General features: G+C 31.8%; 1 protein-coding gene across 1 annotated transcript in view; it reads right to left on the reverse strand.

The window, feature by feature from the left end:
* The window catches only part of LOC139489677 (uncharacterized), a 39,335-nt gene extending 21,069 nt beyond the window's left edge, over positions 1–18,266 (reverse strand). Inside the window, exons 1-8 of the mRNA XM_071276334.1 lie at positions 18,088–18,266; positions 16,381–16,647; positions 15,431–15,576; positions 14,269–14,422; positions 12,484–12,741; positions 11,804–11,848; positions 11,003–11,078; positions 9,150–9,841 (exon numbers count right to left, since the gene is read on the reverse strand). Of these exons, the coding sequence (XP_071132435.1) occupies positions 9,150–9,841; positions 11,003–11,078; positions 11,804–11,848; positions 12,484–12,741; positions 14,269–14,422; positions 15,431–15,576; positions 16,381–16,647; positions 18,088–18,193 (1,744 nt within the window). The 5' untranslated portion in view covers positions 18,194–18,266. The remainder of the gene's footprint in view (positions 1–9,149; positions 9,842–11,002; positions 11,079–11,803; positions 11,849–12,483; positions 12,742–14,268; positions 14,423–15,430; positions 15,577–16,380; positions 16,648–18,087) is intronic.
* Between the last annotated feature and the right edge of the window lie 1,186 nt (positions 18,267–19,452).

Here is a 19,452-nt window from a genome sequence, read left to right on the forward strand (position 1 = left end):
TCATGAAAAAAGAAACTAAACAGAAAGGAAATATAAACGAAATTATTTTTAAAAACTATTCATTTTTATCCTGCAATTGGGTGTCCTACTATACAGATACAGCCCTACAGATATCGCTATGCTGTATCTGTATACAATACATATATCGCTTTAAAGCTCCGCCCACTGCCGGACTGAGTATTGTTTGAACCTGTGTGACCTCAGAATGTGTATTCCAGTTGCATTCCAACGACGATGACAATTGTCGATTTCAAAACTTGAATGTGTATGATTGTGTTACAAAATCAACCATGTCAATTTCAGCATATTTGTTTAGTGAATGTCAAGTCTGAAGCGTAGGACAACTCGTACACTTCTGTTTCAAAATTGACAATGTTTTGTTATTTGTTTTTACTGTCGAAATTAGTTGTTAGGTTAAAATATATAATTATTCACCTGGAGCTATGTATCATTGTTGACCATTCGAGATTCTTTTCTTACGAACCCGTCTTCAGCGTAATGTGTGATTTTGATATTACTACGCGGGCCTCAAGGGATTACAAATCGAAAAAAAATGCTAAATATGTTAGTTTTTGTGTCTTTCAAAACCCAAACAATGTACAGAATTAATTGCAGGACAAAGACAATAACTCGGCTCGAAACAGGTGTAGTAGCTCGCTAAAAGCTCGCATACACCTGGTTTCATAGCCTCGTACAAATACAGCCGATATTTAAAGACACTAAACAGTTATTGTCTATGACTCTGATTTGTTATGAACATTTTTGCATTTCAAGTGAAGCCAGTACACATTTAAAAAGCGCAAATAACTCATCATAGATACCAGGATTAATTTTTTTGTTTACGATAAACGCGCGTTTCGTCTACAAAAGACTCATCAGTGAAGCTGTAATCCCAAAAAATTAAAAAGGCCAAATGAGTACGAAGTTGAAGAGCATAGAGAACCAAAATTCCGAAAAGTTTTGCCAAACACAGCTAAGGTAATTCATTCCTGAGGCAGAAAAGCTTTAGTATTCGAAAATTCAACAGTTTTGTAAACAGTTAATTTATAAATATGACCATATCAATAATAATTCATGTCAGCACAGTCAGCACAGAAGTGCTGACTACTGCTTTGGTGATACCCTCGGGGAATTAAAACACCACCAGCAGTGGCATCGACCCAGTGTATGTAAATAAAATCATCATAGATAACAGGATTGAATTTTTTTTTACGCCAGACGCGCACGCGCGTTTTGTCTACAAACGATTCATCAGTGGCACTCGAATCCAAAAAAGTTTAAAAGGCCAAACAAAGTACGAAGTTGAAGAGCACTGAGGACCAAAATTCCCGAAGGTTTTGCCAAATACAGCTAGGTAATTCATTCTTGAGGTAGAAAATCCTTAGTCTTTCAAAATTTCGAAAAATTTGTAAACAGATAATCTGTAAATATGACTATATCAATGATAATTCATGTCAGAGCAGAAGTGCTGACTACTGGGCTGGTGATACTTTTCGGAAATCAAAACTCCAGCAGCTGTGTTACCGACCCTGTAGTTGTAAATAATCTCATCATAGATTCAAGGATTAAATGTTGTTATACCCCAGACGCCATTTCGTCTACTAAAACCTCATCAGTAACGCTCGAATCCAAAAAGGTTGAAAAGGCCAAACAAGGTACGAAGTTGAAGAGTACTGAGAACCAAAATTGCGAAAAGTTTTGCCAAATACAGCTGAAGTTATCCATTCCTGAGGAAGAAAATCCTTAGTATTTAAAAAATTCAAACGTTTTGTAAACAGTTAATTTATAAATATGATCATATCAATGGTAATTCATGTCAGAGCAAAAGTGCTGACTACTGGGCTGGTTATACCCTCGGGGAATTAAAACTCCACCAGGAGTGGCATCGAACCAGTGGTTGTAAATAAACTCATCATAGATAACAGGATTGAATTTTGTATTTAAGGCAGAGGTGCTTTTTGTCTACAAAAGACTCATCAGTGGAACTCGAATCCAAAAAAGTTTAAAAGGCCAAAAAAAGTACGAAGGTGAAGAGCATTGATGGCTAAAATTCCGAAAGGTTTTGCCAAATACAGCTAAGGTAATTCATTCTTGAGGTAGAAAATCCTTAGTATTTCAAAAAAATCGAAAGTTTTGTAAACAGTTAATCTGTAAATATGACCATATCAATGATAATTCATGTCAGCTCAGAAGTGCTGACTACTGGGCTGGTGATACTTTTCGGAAATTAAAACTCCACCAGCAGTGTTATCGACCCAGTGGTTGATATATAAACTCATCATAGATGCCAGGATTAAATTTTGTATTTACGCCAGACGCGCGTTTCGTCTACTAAAGACTCATCAGTGACGCTCAAATCCCAAAAAGTTAAAAAGGCCAAACAAAGTACGAAGTTGAAGAGCACTGAGGACCAAAATTCCGAAAAATTTAACCAAATACAGCTAAGATTATCGATTCCTGATGTAGAAAATCCTTAGTCTTTCAAAAATTCAAAAGTTTTGTAAACAGTTAATTCATAAATATGATCATATCAATGATAATTCATGTCAGAGCAGAAGTGCTGACTACTGGACTGGTGATACACTCGGGGAATTAAAACTCCACCAGCAGTAGCATCGACCCAGTGGTTGTAAATAAACTGATCATAGATGCCAGGATTAAATTTTGTATTTACGCAAGACGCGCGTTTCGTCTACTAAAGACTCATGAGTGACGCTCAAATCCCAAAAAGTTAAAAAGGCCAAACTAAGTACGAAGTTGAAGAGCACTGAGGACCAAAATTCCGAAAAGTTTTTCCAAATACAGCCAAGGTTATCCATTTTTGAGGTAAAAAATCCTTAGTCTTTCAAAAACTTAAAGGTTTGTAAACAGTTAATTTATAAATATGATCATATCAATGATAATTCATATCAGAGCAGAAGTGCCGACTACTGGGCTGGTGATACACTCGGGGAATTAAAACTCCACCAGCAGTGGCATCGACCCAGTGGTTGTAAATAAACTCATCATAGATGCCAGGATTGAATTTTGTATTTATGCCAGACGCACGTTTCGTTTACCAAAGACTCATCAGTGACGCTCGAATCTCAAAAAGTTAAAAAGGCCAAACAAAGTACGAAGTTGAAGAGCACTGAGGACCAAAATTCCAAAACGTTTTTCCAAATACAGCTAAGGTTATCAATTCCTGATGTAGAAAATCCTTAGTCTTTCAAAAATTCAAAAGTTTTTTAAACAGTTAATTTATAAATATGATAATATCAATGATAATTCATGTCAGAGCAGAAGTGCTGACCACTGGACTGGTGATACACTCGGGGAATTAAAACTCCACCAGCAGTGGAATCGACCCAGTGGTTGTAAATAAACTGATCATAGATGCCAGGATTAAATTTTGCATTTACGCAAGACGCGCGTTTCGTCTACTAAAGACTCATGAGTGACGCTCAAATCCCAAAAAGTTAAAAAGGCCAAACTAAGTACGAAGTTGAAGAGCACTGAGGACCAAAATTCCGAAAAGTTTTTCCAAATACAGCCAAGGTTATCCATTTTTGAGGTAAAAAATCCTTAGTCTTTCAAAAACTTAAAGGTTTGTAAACAGTTAATTTATAAATATGATCATATCAATGATAATTCATATCAGAGCAGAAGTGCCGACTACTGGGCTGGTGATACACTCGGGGAATTAAAACTCCACCAGCAGTGGCATCGACCCAGTGGTTGTAAATAAACTCATCATAGATGCCAGGATTAAATTTTGTATTTATGCCAGACGCACGTTTCGTTTACCAAAGACTCATCAGTGACGCTCGAATCTCAAAAAGTTAAAAAGGCCAAACAAAGTACGAAGTTGAAGAGCACTGAGGACCAAAATTCCAAAAAGTTTTTCCAAATACAGCTAAGGTTATCAATTCCTGATGTAGAAAATCCTTAGTCTTTCAAAAATTCAAAAGTTTTTTAAACAGTTAATTTATAAATATGATAATATCAATGATAATTCATGTCAGAGCAGAAGTGCTGACCACTGGACTGGTGATACACTCGGGGAATTAAAACTCCACCAGCAGTGGAATCGACCCAGTGGTTGTAAATAAACTCATCATAGATGCCATGATTAAATTTTGTATTTACGCCAAACGCGCGTTTCGTCTACTTAAGACTCATCAGTGACGCTCGAATCCAAAAAAGTTAAAAAGGCCAAACAAAGTACGAAGTTAAAGAGCATTTAGGACCAAAATTCCGAAAAGTTTTGACAAATACAGCTAAGGTTATCTATTCCTGAGGTTAAAAAACATTATTTTTTTCAAATTTGGAGACAAAATTGGCAATTTATTGGTTAGACTGTTTATTTTTATAAAGAAAACATGAGTCATTGCATTATTGAATAGTTTTTTTAAAAGTATTTGTGTTTGTAGAATCAATTTTTCAAATTGCCCAATTAAGAGGAGATAACTCTTTTAGTACAATTGATACTGGACGGAATTGGGAAATTTTTATTTTTTAGTAGATACCTGAAGAAAAACTCGCGCATGCAACAAGAATATTTCCACACACTTTCATTGTCAATCCTGCCCGTACAATTTTGAAATTACACTGTAAATGTGTCTCGCTGTTTTGTACATGCAACATTCATGTATTAATTTTTTATTTGCAATGCGGGGCATTTTTAGGGAAATCTTAATTTCCCACATAACTGAAGTGATATGATGTTAAAGAGAGGAATTTGTACGATTTATAGAACAGATATTTTTGTCCTTGACACAAAAACTGAGAAATAATAAAAAATGACTTGAAAAGCTATAAATGGTATATAACTTACTATTTAGTTCAATAGAAAATACTTCTCTTGCAAAGAAAAAGAGGTAGTACACTTGCAAAATCATTATTATCATTTTTTTACTAACTAGTTGTTGTTTCCGCTGAAAATGTAAATTGACTTCCTTAATATGATTAGATCGTAATAAATTTATGATACTGTGTAAATAAATGTACATATTCATAGTTATTGATCGGATTTACATTGATAAAATCTAAGATACATGAAGTACCCCCATGTATCCTTCACATCACCACAGGTGTATTTGTTATACAATGTAGTAATAATACATTATATATATATTAATAAAACTAAAACTAAAAAGTTGTGCATCAATCGATTTATGACCTTTAAACAGTGGTATACTACTGATGCCTTTATTTGACTGTGAAATGAATTTTGAATCGTGTAATATCTTGCAATTCCATCGACTTTCTAATACCCTTTTAACTATAATAATGTATCAATATCTGTTAAAGCGTTTCGTAAACACACAAAATATTGTAATATTCATTTGATTATGAATCAATTATTGATATATGTTAAATTATGTTACAAAAGCTCACAAAATACTTTATATATCTAATTAAAGAAAAGAATTATTTTTTGGGAAGTTCAGATTGAAAACTTTAGTTAGGTTTATGACTTTAATTTCTTAATTTCAAAGTAAAGAAACTAAGGTTCCAATGCTTTCAGTTTAAGATGACCAGAGATATATTTTGCTATATTTGTTTATGTTCCCTTTGATCCCATAGCTCATAACGTATCTACGTATTGGAACCGTATATCCCTGGCTTTCAAATGTTTAGATTTGAGCGATTTTGAAAATAAATCAAAAGTAGCGCTATGGATAGACATAATGTATGAGATGTTTTTATTATTTGCTTGCACTAGGCCGTAACAACTGCTTTTGCATTGTTAGTCCCCGAGAGTATCATCAGCTCGGTAGTCAGTGATTAGGTAATTCGGCACTTACACGATTAATAACATAAGCTTCTAAATTTCCTTGTGTTTTTCTTCTTCTTCTCCTTCTTCTTCTTATCACAAGTTTCTCAACAAGCGACTTAAAGGTTTCTGTATTTATAAAACTTATATGAGAATTTTAGAATGATTTCTATATGTTGACCTTTTATTAGAAACAAATCAAATACGTTGGACACAAAAGTGCATGTACAAGTGAAAGAAGTGCAAGTGAACCAGACCTAGTCTAATTAAAGTTAAGGGGGTTGTTCTCTTAGAGAGAAAACTAGTTTATTGTTATACTGATAATGACACCACATAACATATATAGGGTAGAGGGGGTCATGGAGTGTGAACTAAAAACTATATACTAGTATACCAACATAGGTCAATCAGACCAAATGAAAAAGATATCATTTATAATGGTTTTCAAAAAACTTCTATTGTAGTTAAGTAGCCCATTTTAATGCATTAAAAAATCTCGGCCGACAGATCATTGCATATATATTCCATTGCACATATAATCATAATCGTTGTGGGTCCTCAATGCTCTTCAACTTTGTACTTCTTTGGCTTTTTTACTATTTTGATCTGAGAGTCATTGATGAGTCTAATGAAGACGAAAAGCACGTATTGAATTATAAACCTGATACCTTTGATAACCAATTTCAATAGTTTTAAAAACGACGGAAAAGGTGATTGACACATCAGAGGATACATTTTAATAATAAAGACTCGAACGACTGATAACTAGTATTTTTTAAACTCTTCATATAAAGTTGCCTCACGAGGTCCTATTAACCCCCCAAAACACATCTGGTATTGTCTGCAAAATTCCATTGATAAACAGTATCTTTTCCAATAGAGATTATAAAGTATCTTAATATATTAGATTTTTGTTTTCCGCCAATCGACATATATTTCAGCGGATCAGAAATAGGAAATGAACTTAACAGTTGATCTTATATGAATCCTGCTATTTGTTGATGTTCATGTTTGTTTAAAGTAGATATAATAAGATATGATATGAGTGACAATGCGATAAATCTTTTGTAAAAGTAACTCATTACTTATATTTACTTGTTTTTACAATTAAGTTCCAACCACAATTCAAGAATAAGTTAAATCTAGGAAAGAGCTACGGAGGCACTCAATTATTAAGTAAGCATACATACATAGTCATGTTTAATGCTGGTGTACTGTTAGTTCCTAATGGTATTATCAACTTAGTAATTTGTTACAGATATCATTCATAAATACTCTTATAATTTCTCAGTTGAAAAATTTGAGATCGTAAACAAACTCCTTCAGACAAAGTTGACCTTACACGGGTTGACTACTCTTGCAGGCTCCTTCTAGCATATAGCTCTACATGTGCTGATATCTTTATACTTCCTTGGCTATCAAATTTGAGAGTTTGTGTGTTTATGATGAAGTAAATGTATACAATGCTATTGTCATCTGCCAGAACTGTCACCAACTGTATCATCTGCTCATTTTTCAATGCATCGATACTGACATGATGTATAAGATACCTTTACTTTAATTCTCCGCCAATTAGATTACAGACACCATAAAGAAACTAAGGTTCCAACTTCTGCATACAAACTTAATTTTCGATGTTTGAATCATTTATTTTTTGGTTTGCTTTAATAATACAGTTCCCTCACGTGTTCTGGTAATTGGACACCCTTGACTTTCAAATGATAGGGTTTAAGTGTTCTTGATAAATATATACACAGGAAAGAACGTCTGATAAACCAAATGTATATCGAGTTATTCTCTATTATTAAATGCATTGTGTTAATTTAAGTTTAGTTTTTTTACCACATAGTTGCAAGTAAAAAATTGAAAACTTTATTTCTCGAGTTCTCTCTTTTCTAAACTTTTTACCATATCTAATTTCTGATCCAGTTTACCATTTGCTAGGACCGTAAATCAAAGGCACGTATTAAGATAATCCGTTATATTTTATTGATTTATCCTGTAACTTTGTCCCTCAGAGGTAATAAAATGATCACACAAAATTTGAATAAGACAAAATTCGTCACAAAAGCCAATATGATTTATATAAATATACAACCTCAGGTTATTTACTTTTTATAGTTAACAATTAACCCGCATTATGGCCTAGATTTTTTCAAGATTAAATCAACCTGTTGAAAGCACGTGTTATATTTGGCTTATTTCTATTATTTACACTATTACAAAGGATTGAAATACTGATAAATAAATTTGATTCCAATTTCAAAATCAAAACTTAAGAACCGACAAATAGAATTTGTTCTACTAATTAACTGTTCATATAACAAATGCTTCGTTTTTCTGAACATTTGTCTTCACCAGATTTCACACAGCTTTTTGGAATTCTTCGTTTTTGATATTTTGCTATCCAATTTTGTAAATGTTGTTTTATTTTTTTGTCTAAATTCAAACGCCACTGATGATTAGTATGAAAAATGAATTGCGTCTTGGTTACTAAATCTTAAGTCTGATATCTTTCACATGGTACTACTCAACTTAATAAAGTTCCACACAAAACACAAATCATTGTAAAACAGATAACTCAACAATCCAAGCTATGTAGGTCTAATATAAAAGTTTCGCTAAATAATTTTGATCTTCATTGTACAACTCAAGATTGTTGACTTCCTAGCAAAATATTAAAGTATTCCCTAAACAAAAGCTGGTCATTATATAATAAAATCGTGTTGAACGGTTGTAATAAAATCTAAATTCCATCTCGTTTCGTGTGAAAATAAAATAAAATTGTGACTTTTGCAATAGTATTTTAAGTATTCAAATATTGTAATTTCAAATCGTTAACCAGGCAGAAATTTGATAAGTTTTTTTCGCACTGGTATGATCATATGCATTAAGTCTAACTGTATAAATCATGTTTATTATTTGTTTGAAAAAAGATGTTTCCTTCATTTGAACAGTAACCTGTCCTTTAACATAAATTCCGTATCTTCAATCCGGAATCAAGAACTGAATATACATTTAGTGTATAATCCGCTACTGTGTTGTTGTTAAAGAATAAACTTGGAGGATCCATTATAGTGATTTCACTCAAGGGCTTTGCTTCTACTGTACCCAGTTTCTTTTGGATTAAGTACGACTTATGGATTGACTGTACTATGATCCTTGTGGTTGAGATCATCACTGGAAATTACTTTCTCCAATGCATTATCTAAAGAATTGCCTCTGTTAAATCCAGTTACGTTTGGATCAAGCACGGCATATGCATTACCTGTACTCCCCCTTTGAGTTGGATCTCCTCCATTGATATTTTTTTCTAATTGACTGTTGTTGGTGTAAGACTTTCTTCTATAAAATCCAGTTTCTTTAGGATCAAGTACTGCATATGCATTACCTGTACTTTCCATTTGAGTTTGATATTGACCATGGGAAATTTGATCTAATTGACTGTTACTGTTGTTAGAACTACTTCTGTAAAGTTCAGTTTCTTTAGAATGAATCATTGTATATATGTTGCCTTTACTATTCATTTGAGTTGGGTTTTCACTATAGACAGTTTTATCTATTTTGATGTTAATACTGTTGTCTGATTTACTCCTGGTGAATCCGGTTTCTTCTGGATCAATTGTGTCATATGGATTATCTATCGTGGACTCAGGAGGAATATCTTTACCAGGCATTAATTCTTCAATTTTATTGCTACTGTTAAATCGACTTTTGTAAAATACTGATTCAGATGAATTAAGAGACTGAAAATTTCGTTGATCATGAGGACTGGCGATATCATATTGAGAATAATTTGCTACTTCTACGGACTCGTAATGGTTCACTTCATTATAAGCATTCGCTATCTGCTTTGAGCAATGATCATTTATTATCTCGTCGTCGGTTAAATCTTGTTCCTCTGTAACCATTGTTTGTGCATATTCGAAGAACTCCGTATGATTTAACTGAAGACTCTCGTATCCGGGTGATGATGGATTATTAGATGATAACATGACCAATAAAGCTTTATCTTGGATCTCCGAGCCATTTCTAGCAGTTGTATACGGTCTTCTTTTCTTCTTTCTGTTTTTACTACAGGACCTAAAAAGATAGAAGGTTAATACATGGATTAAATCATACAATACCGGATAAGCCCTTGTATAATTAAAAACTCTGAAAGCAATATGTATGTAATCATGAAACTAATGTTCTAGTCTTAGATGCATGATTTTATTCCATTAGTTGTTATTGTCTCTGAAATAGCTGCCAGTAACTGCGAATCCTCTCAGAACTGTACGTATTGTCCTATTGTTTTGTTGTACATTTACCCGTCCACGTCCACTCTGAGTTTTTGTTGGAAGTATTGCTAATTATATTCATCAGATGAGTTAAACCTTTTTCAACTATTTTTACAGTTTTTACTGTTACAATGATAACCCAACATATACGAGAAGTATTTCGGTAATATTTTTCAGGGAAAGTTATTTATTCTTTCTTGATACATGCATTTCCATTCTCAATTTTATAAAATCAGTTTCTTATACATTTGCATATTGCAGTTAAATGATCTTCTGCGATTCCCTTGAGTCTAAATCCTATATCACCTAAAATTTCTGCGTTTTTACCAAAGGTTGGATGTTTGTGTTTCTCTTATAAAAATGAAATCGGAGGCACGAATTCTATAAAGTATATAAAATTATTGATGTTGACATATTTGCATCAAATTTATATCTACTGTAACTCACTTACTCGTCGGTCATAGCGAAATCACATATCTATATATCAATTGGATTGATGAATATCCGTTTCTTCATCAAAACAACCTTCTTCATAAAGCTACTGATATAAATGTGGAGGGACAGGGATTTGTTACAAGATAGGTAAATGAACACTATTATTTTGTGTGTCGTTTCATTTTCGTATTTCAAACCTCCCCTCCTTTTTTTTATCATTAAAGACCTTTTGAATATTGTTATGTGATGTTTTGTTTTTTTCTAATTATTTTGGTTGCAATAGTTTAAAGACATTGTTGTGACAATTAACCGATACCATATAAGTGCATATGCAATCGTCTCATTAAAGTCATAGTCAACCGAAGAGTATTTGTAAAAGGATTCTACATCAATTATAAAACATAGCAAATACCGGTATGTTACAACTTTTCCAGTTTTTGAAAGGTGGAGATCGTTTTATTCAGTTCAATCCCTACTTTTAGTTTGTCTTGCTATTGTAATTTTACTGTAAATAGAACAGCAATCTCACCTTTTAATCAGACATAAGGTCAGAAATACAATGCAAACAGTAAAGATAATAGCTCCGAGCACTGCACCAACAATATCTAAAAAAATATATCACTTCTTTCTAAATCTGTAAGATAAACGATTTACAGACACCATACATTATCATTAAGACAACTAACTATTCTATATCGATGACAGTACACATACGAATTTTAAGCTTAAGGCAAGTCATAAAGCTTAGTTTTTTTCTTTAAAGTTTGAAATTATACCCCATCAAGGTTTTTTTTATTAATGATAAACTTTTTTTAGCAAAGGAACAAAAAGCTTTCGTGTGTGGCAAACATTTATTTCAAACTTTACAATGATCAATTCAATCAGCAGAGTTTGAATTGTAGAAATATCTATAAATGAACTGAGAGTTCGTGTACTAAAACAAAATTATAGAAAAGACTTCCTGAAATGAGAATGATAGAACTAAGAAAACAGATTTAATACAAAAAATAGATTGGATCAGGTTCCGTATTTATACATTATCCGTATTTCGCGCCTTATCGTTTGCAAAAAATCGGTGTATATTCTGACCCATTATACTCAACAAAATACGATATTTTTATTTAAAGTAATATTAACTACACAAATGAAATGTAAGAATTTAACCATACGTCAATGTCAACTTTGATAATTATTAACCAAATTTTGAAGTGAATGCATATGTTTTGAACTAGTTGATTACGCAGAACTGAATATATTTCCAAACAACTTTGAAAAAGTTAAATCTGTATAAATACATTACTTGGCATTTGGTTTGTATTTGAATACGTACTTGCATTTATTGAGTGTACTGATCCTACAGAGGCATTTGGATCTCCTGGACAAAAATAAATGGAAGAATGATTCATAGGTCTTGTATTAAATGCTTTATGCGACTGTCATACAAGGTTAAGTTAGCTATGCAACCAGGTTTAGTTCACCAGTTTCTAAGTAAACAAGTACAAAGTCAGGAATATGACAGTTGTTTTCCATTCGTTTGATGTGTTTGAGCTTTTGATTTTGCTTTATGCTTAGGGACTTTCCGTTGTGAATTTTCCATGGAGTTCGGTATTTTTGTGATTTTACTTTTTTTAAGGTTTAACAAAATGTGTATAGTCATTCTCATTTTCAGCCATGAAATGTATACAAAATAGAACACAAAGAACAAATGGATTTAAAAATAGAAAAATAAAACACAATTGAATAAATATCCAGTAAACTTCATTGTCGGCGTCATTTATCGTAAAGAACAGTGAATCTCTAATTCGAATTGAATTGTCAAAGTGTTATCACTTGTTTGTTTTAAAATAGATTATGCCCATTGCCCATTTTTCAAGTATGTAAGTGGATGGTATCATAGAGAAAAGGAAATATAAATGCACTAAACCCGTGGGTATGATTTGAATTAAGTGGCTACTTTTTATTTAGACGGGAGAGTTTTATTCAGTTCGACTCCTACACACTAAAACTCACCTAAGCAAGAATAAGAAATCTTCATATACTTTCTTAATGAACGGAAATCCTCTGTAATATTACGGAACTCTTTTGACGAATTAAAACAGTAAAATTCTCCATTGCAATGTTGAGTATATGACAGGGTAGCATCAGCCAGATCATCACAATATTCGGATCTCTCGAGTGATTTGACGTATATGTCTTTCATTCCTGAACCGTAGTGGCAACTATGCAAATTTATTTGCGTTGTATATGCTGAATCAATTTGTTGTTTATCTAAAGACAGAATGCATTTTGCGATATTACAGAGTGATGTTACATGTATGAAATTGACTTAATTATACTTACGGATATTGCATGACATCTTTGATAATTCTAAGTCCTTTAAGGTAGATGGGGTGTCTAAATTATAATCCATAGAATTTCTTAATAATTTGCCAAAATGTAGTTTATATCCTGCTTGTTTAAGAACATTAATAAAAAGAATGGGTCACCGGACTTATTTTCATACTATAGGTTGTGCAAAATTGTCAAATTTTGTATAGATTATGCATGGAAAACCAAATTTTCGGTCATTAAACGAAAACTGCACCATAGAATTTTGAGATAAAATATGAGAAGATAGCTCAAATAATATTCTTTCAGATAAGAAGAAGAAAAAATGGGGTCACCGGACTCGTTTTCTTGCTACATAATAAAATGGGTAAATTCCTTACACATTCTATTGGAAAAGTAACGCCATTTGAATTATCTGCCCTTGCATTTGAGTTGTCTCCCCTTATTTGTCAAATTTAAAAAAAAATGAATAAAACAAAAGTACTTGTTTTGTGGTTAAACACAACCATAAATATGATCAAACATGGCTTTTTCTATATCATAATGAAAAATCTTACAAATGAATTACCAACTAATTTCAAATTTTGCACATTTTATCAAAAATCTAGACCTTGTTTTCTGGTATTTCAAAATCCAAAATGGAGGAAGACATCCTATCTACCTTAAGGTAATACTTATATTAAATATTTATGACGTCTTGAAAGGCTATTTTAATTTTTTTTCTGTGACGCATTCTTACGACGTCATAACGCTGAAGCAATGTTTTCCAAGTGGATTTTGAAATAGAGTTTTGGAAGGAACTTTCAGACCTTATTTTGGCATGAAATCTTCCTTAACGGTAGGAAACCCAGAGTATAAAATATCAAATTTAGACCCGACTAGTACATTCGATTTTGCATTATGCAGAAAAAATAGCTCTGAAGACGTCATAATTATTTGGAACAGGTCATGTAGGTTTGAGCGATCCGCATGAAGGTAAACCCAGAAAAGCACTTTGGACGCATGAAATAACGTATTTTTAAGTAACGTGTTGAACAGACAAATTTAAAAATCTTAATGTATCATTACTTTTCCCCTAAGAGGTGAATATTGAAGTCCTATCCAATCTATAAAAGATATTAATGAATACTGTTTATTTTGTAAAGTGTTATAAAATGTTACCTTAAAGTTAAAAGCATTGTACTTTTATGCTATCTCAACTTCTTCTAAACCATGTAGTACACTTTTAACGAATATTACAAAGAAGACTAGAATTTACTAGTATCCCATGATAAATTTCCTATTATGATAAGTTGTTCAATTAGATACCTTTAACGATACGAAAATTGTATTTCAGTATTTTTGCATATTTTACTTTCAACGTCATATATAACCAGCTTATATCCACTTCATTTCAACTTTGGTAGATATTTGTCTCATTGGCAATCATAAAACATGTCTTTATTTTCATATTATAGAAAAAAACACCTGTTTCAAACACGTAAACTGACGCTTTGTTTATGGATCCACACATTTCATTTTCGTTTGACACGCATGGAGTACCACATTTGTTTTCTTTCTGTTTCCCTTTCTCTAGCTTTTTCAGACCGATGGTACTACCACAAAAACATTGATCGCCATTCTACAACAGTTGAAACGAATCTGACATTTTAATTCCCTTCCCCAAAATAAACAACCAACAACATATAATACAGTATCTTTTCTACTCAATTTTGTTTGTTTGATGTATTTGTTTACCTCGGTCCTCGCGGCTTTATCTGTTCCATATTTTGAAATAACAGAATTGAAGATGAAAAACTCAGTTTAAAAGTAGTCCGAATCCGATGCAAGAAAAGGTAATAAAGGAAAATAAGCAAAATGACAATGATTCATAAATTTACAAACCAAATACAAGATATTGAAGAGACAATGTACAGAAAGAGTTCTATTTTACTCTTTAAGATCAACATAAATAAACATGCAGATGGTGTTTCTTTTTTTGTGATTTTACATTTTTCTACAAAGTGAAATACTGAAAAAGATGAAGGTGATTTGCAAAAAACTACTCCCAAAATTTTCTCACGGCCGTTACCTATAGATGACATTTAAGTTACAGATATGCAAAGTTCAAACAGTCCAATATGGACGATAAAAGTTTATGCATACTTATCTAGATTTTGTATTAAGATAATATCTCTAAATATGACGGCAGCATATTGTATTGATACTATTTGTCTCATTTTGAAATGTGTGCTCTAGTAAATAATAAGTCCATAAAAGAAATAAAATGTTGTATTTGGCGGTGTCAGACCTCTTCAAACAAAACTGAAGTTCGGTTCTTTCAAGGTCTTTGTTTGAACTGTAGATTTATTTTTGGTAAATTGCTTAAACATTACAAAAAATCACTAAATTATATCCCTCGTTTGACGTCAATTACCCGTTAAGGTCATTTTAGTTTTAAATTGTGCACCTGTTTTGTATCTAGCTTAATTTACTTGATCTCGAGGGTACTTGATGTAGATAATTCCAGATAGACGTGTTTCGTGAACGTCACTCGGAACTAATGAAACTAAGCGGATGGCAAATAATATGGATACAAAAACTAAGGTATCAAAAATTATTAGTAATACATTAACATAAATAACGATACCTCTGTAGCAAAGAAATTATGAATGACGTGTCCTGTGTTACACATAATATAGCAAATTTTTGCAGACATGTTTTCGGCTAAGAAAAATCCACGACTATGCAGACCATATTCCTCCTCGTCTGTGAAACAACCACGATATTCAAATTCTGAAATGTACTTATTTAGTTTCCAATATAATGAACAGTTATAAAATTGAGTACAATACATAAAAATGTCGAAGACTACTGCAGAGTCATGATGTTGATGGTAACACATGACATTTTATTTTGCATAAGGAATGAAATATTTTTTTAATACACATTATTACATAGTTGTGGTTACACATATGTTCTAACAGATACGAATTAATGTTTAATTATCATTATCCTGAAAACGATTTTAATCAGTTCGTAAACAAACTGGTATGTACACATTGTATGTCTTTGAAGATCGTATGTTCACATAAAGGTATCTTTATGTGTTTTAAAGTTTTTGATTTTATTTTGGAGAATTAAAAATTAAAATAACAAATGAAAACTCAAAGGTTACTGAAAACGGAAAGTCCGTAATCAAATGGCAAAACCAAAAGCTCAAACACCTCAAACGAATGATAACAGCTGTCATATTCCTTACTTAGTGCAGACATTGTCCTATGTCAAAAATGGTAGACTAAACGTGGTTTTATATCTAGGGTCAATTGAATCACAAATTATCTTATCATTGTGATATAAAACCAGACAAAATTCTTTTAATAAACGAAAAAAAAACCACCCATTATTTCAAATATGTAATTGAAATTGTCATCAAAGAAGTTTAAGGTATACGGTATGTTGACCTGCTTAATTTTGTGTTATTAGTTTGAATCATTCCACTGTTTATTCATTTTGCCGAATTATAGTCATATAAAAACCAAAATTCAACTTTCCCTTTTAAACAGATTAAAATTTGTATTCAAAATTGTCAACACTCACCACATCTATACGTGAAACTTATTTTTCTTGGTATCGTTGACAGAAAACCAGTAAAATTGTTAAGACTGTTATTAAGGTGACAGGTGTTGTGTTGATTGCATAATAATGCAACAATTCTCCTAGTTTTATTTTCATCTCTAGTCAGGGTTGTATTGTCGAGAGTTAAGACTTCTTCTTTTCGTCTAAAATGTACCTCATTTATATGAATTCTAGTTCCTTCATCACATGTTAATGACACTGTTTGTCGTGAACACAGAATTGCTGTCACTACAAGGTGACAAGATAGGTTTGAACAAATAAATACATTTAAATTAAACTCATTTTTAATGTCAATTAAACTAGTAGTTGTTGACTTTTATTTATTAAAAATCCTTTGAACATTAATTAAAAAAAACCCTATAAAAGCACAATAAATCGATTGCAGATAAAACTTTTTTCTAAAATGAGAATTATGTATATAATTCAGGTTTATACAAAAGACGATTTGCCCCTTATCGTTCCTCATTGCATTATCTACATTCAATTATTTTTAGCACGTGAAAACTATTTATAAATTTTCTTTGTTTACGTTGAAGGCATCGCCATTCTTTTTGTTAATCACAGTTCAGATGCTTATCAATCACATGCTTTGGAACCAGGAGAGCGGATTGTGCATAATATAGTGTTTCTGTAGTAGCTTTAAACTAGATTAGACACTGGGCACTAACCAGCCGATCTGACTACTTTAAAGTTATGTTTGCAAGCAAACCTCAGTTTGCCTACAACTACACTATTTCTATTTGTTTTTCAAAAATTTCGGATAAAGTGACCATGCACACTAAATTTCTGAGACAGCCGTACGCCAAAAAAACTAAATACTTATTAATGTTTGTTGTAGATGTATGTTTGATTAATGCATTAGCTAACAATTTGACGTCGTATATAAAGGCAACAGTAGTATACCGCTGTTCGAAAGTCATAAATCGTATGAGAGAAAACAAATCTGGGTAACAAACTAAAACTGAGATTAACCACATATAACATGTTATTACGTATCTAAGTAAACTTGGTGGTGTAATTTCTTGCATTTAAAATTCATAAGTTATAAAATATGTGAATTTTGTTATTCAAATTTAAAAAACTCTCCTTGTTAAGTGGAGTTTTATATAATACACTACAACTATTCCCCATTATAATATCCTGGTATCTGTGATGAGTATATTTTATACTTTTTATTATAAGGAACAACAACTATATACTAGTATTTAATCAAACCACATGCACACACAACCGAAAAGCATTCTAATAAAAAACAATTATCTAAATAAATTAAACCACGTTTCATTATTTTGATAGCTTTTTATGATTTGTGTTGACAAAAGTGTCATATATATGTTAGACTCAGATCAACGTCCGGCCTCTAATCGACGTCCATTCCTGAAATCGACGGCCGTTCCTAAATTCGACGTCAAAAGCTGACGTCACATTCTCAAATCGACGTCCAATATTTTGATACTCTATAAATCGACGTCCAATGTGACGTAATGTATTGCAAAAATAAACATAGTTCGATTGAATGTAGTCTTCTCTATTCGATGTCCAATATCAATTTATAACTCGACTAACACTCATACATGTACATGTTTTGTAGGGTTTTTATGGAAACGTAATTTTCGAAACATTTATACTAAGAAAAAGGAAGAAAAATTCAAAATAATTTAAACTTACGGTTTCTATCCAAGTATACAAATTTTATCAGTATAAAACCGATCCAAATATGAAACCAAACACAGTCCATGGGTATGCTCCTTGAGTCGATAGAGACATAACACATTTTTCACATGTACATAACTACATAAGGTTAACAATATGTACATGATAGGATATGATCAAATCATACACTTCCCTTTCCCCTTATATTTTTTTTACGTTAACAATATAAATAAAAATATTAAGCTTTACACTAATGTATGCATATAGAAAACAAGTTGTGGTATGATTTCCAATGAGACAAATACCTTTTATCTAACAGGACATCAATTTCTGAAATCTTCTTGCATGATGAAATCCAAAATACATAATTTTTCGTTGACATTTTTAGCAAATATGTCACATTAAAAGTATCAAACACGTTTAAATATACGTAGGGAACTTTATAAACAGTAGCAAATAACCGTTCATAGGACCTTTGCATTACTGACCAATCACCACTTAGGAAAAGAAAATTGTTAGAATCACATATGACCATTCATACTTTGGCGTTTCTTCGTTTTTAATCATAATGCAATTGACCCGCTGTTGAATTTGTGCTGTTCGATTTTTTATTTGGGGTTAACTGCGCGATTGTTTAGATTTGAAAGATGGAAGTAAAAGTATTTGTTTCGGCGCACGTAAAGCTGTTGTGCAAAAAGACTATTAAAACTCTAAAAGAATTGTATTTTAGATTTGTAAAAAAATATAAAAGACATCTAATGCAGATGTGTCAAAATGTTTTGTTATGATTTTTACTTTTTTGTATTACAAAGAAAAACCAAATAAATGTTATATTTCAGTTTTAAATTTTGTTGATTTCTTTATCCCAGGACAGTTGAAAGTGTTAGCTGTATTGATATTTGGTCAATTGGAAATGAGGAGTTCTGTATTTTTCACCAATTTTCATATAACATAATTCAAATTTTATAGTTTGCCGACGCAGTAAGTGGTGGCTACCTTTCTATCAAGGAAATTCAAACTTATTGAGCATAATTTCAATGAAACATAGCCACAAATTTCAGCTGAAAATGCGCGGGACCTATATAACGTGCTTGTAAATTTGCTTTTGAAATGAGGAATCAAAATGAATCAAATCAAGTTTATTGTACAAAAACAGGCCTCCAGCCCACGGTACATTTATAAATTCACATTTTAATATCAACTACAGTTCAATAATAACATATATTAAACAATACAACACACACATATTACCAACATATATATATATATATATCTATTAATTTTCAAAAAGTTTTATAAACTTGTATTTGTAATAAATTTATTTATTTATTTATTAAGTATATTCATTTGATCAAGTCATAGTGACAAGACTTCTTCTCT

This window comes from Mytilus edulis, chromosome 9 (assembly GCF_963676685.1).
Source record: "Mytilus edulis chromosome 9, xbMytEdul2.2, whole genome shotgun sequence".
Taxonomy (NCBI): domain Eukaryota; kingdom Metazoa; phylum Mollusca; class Bivalvia; order Mytilida; family Mytilidae; genus Mytilus; species Mytilus edulis.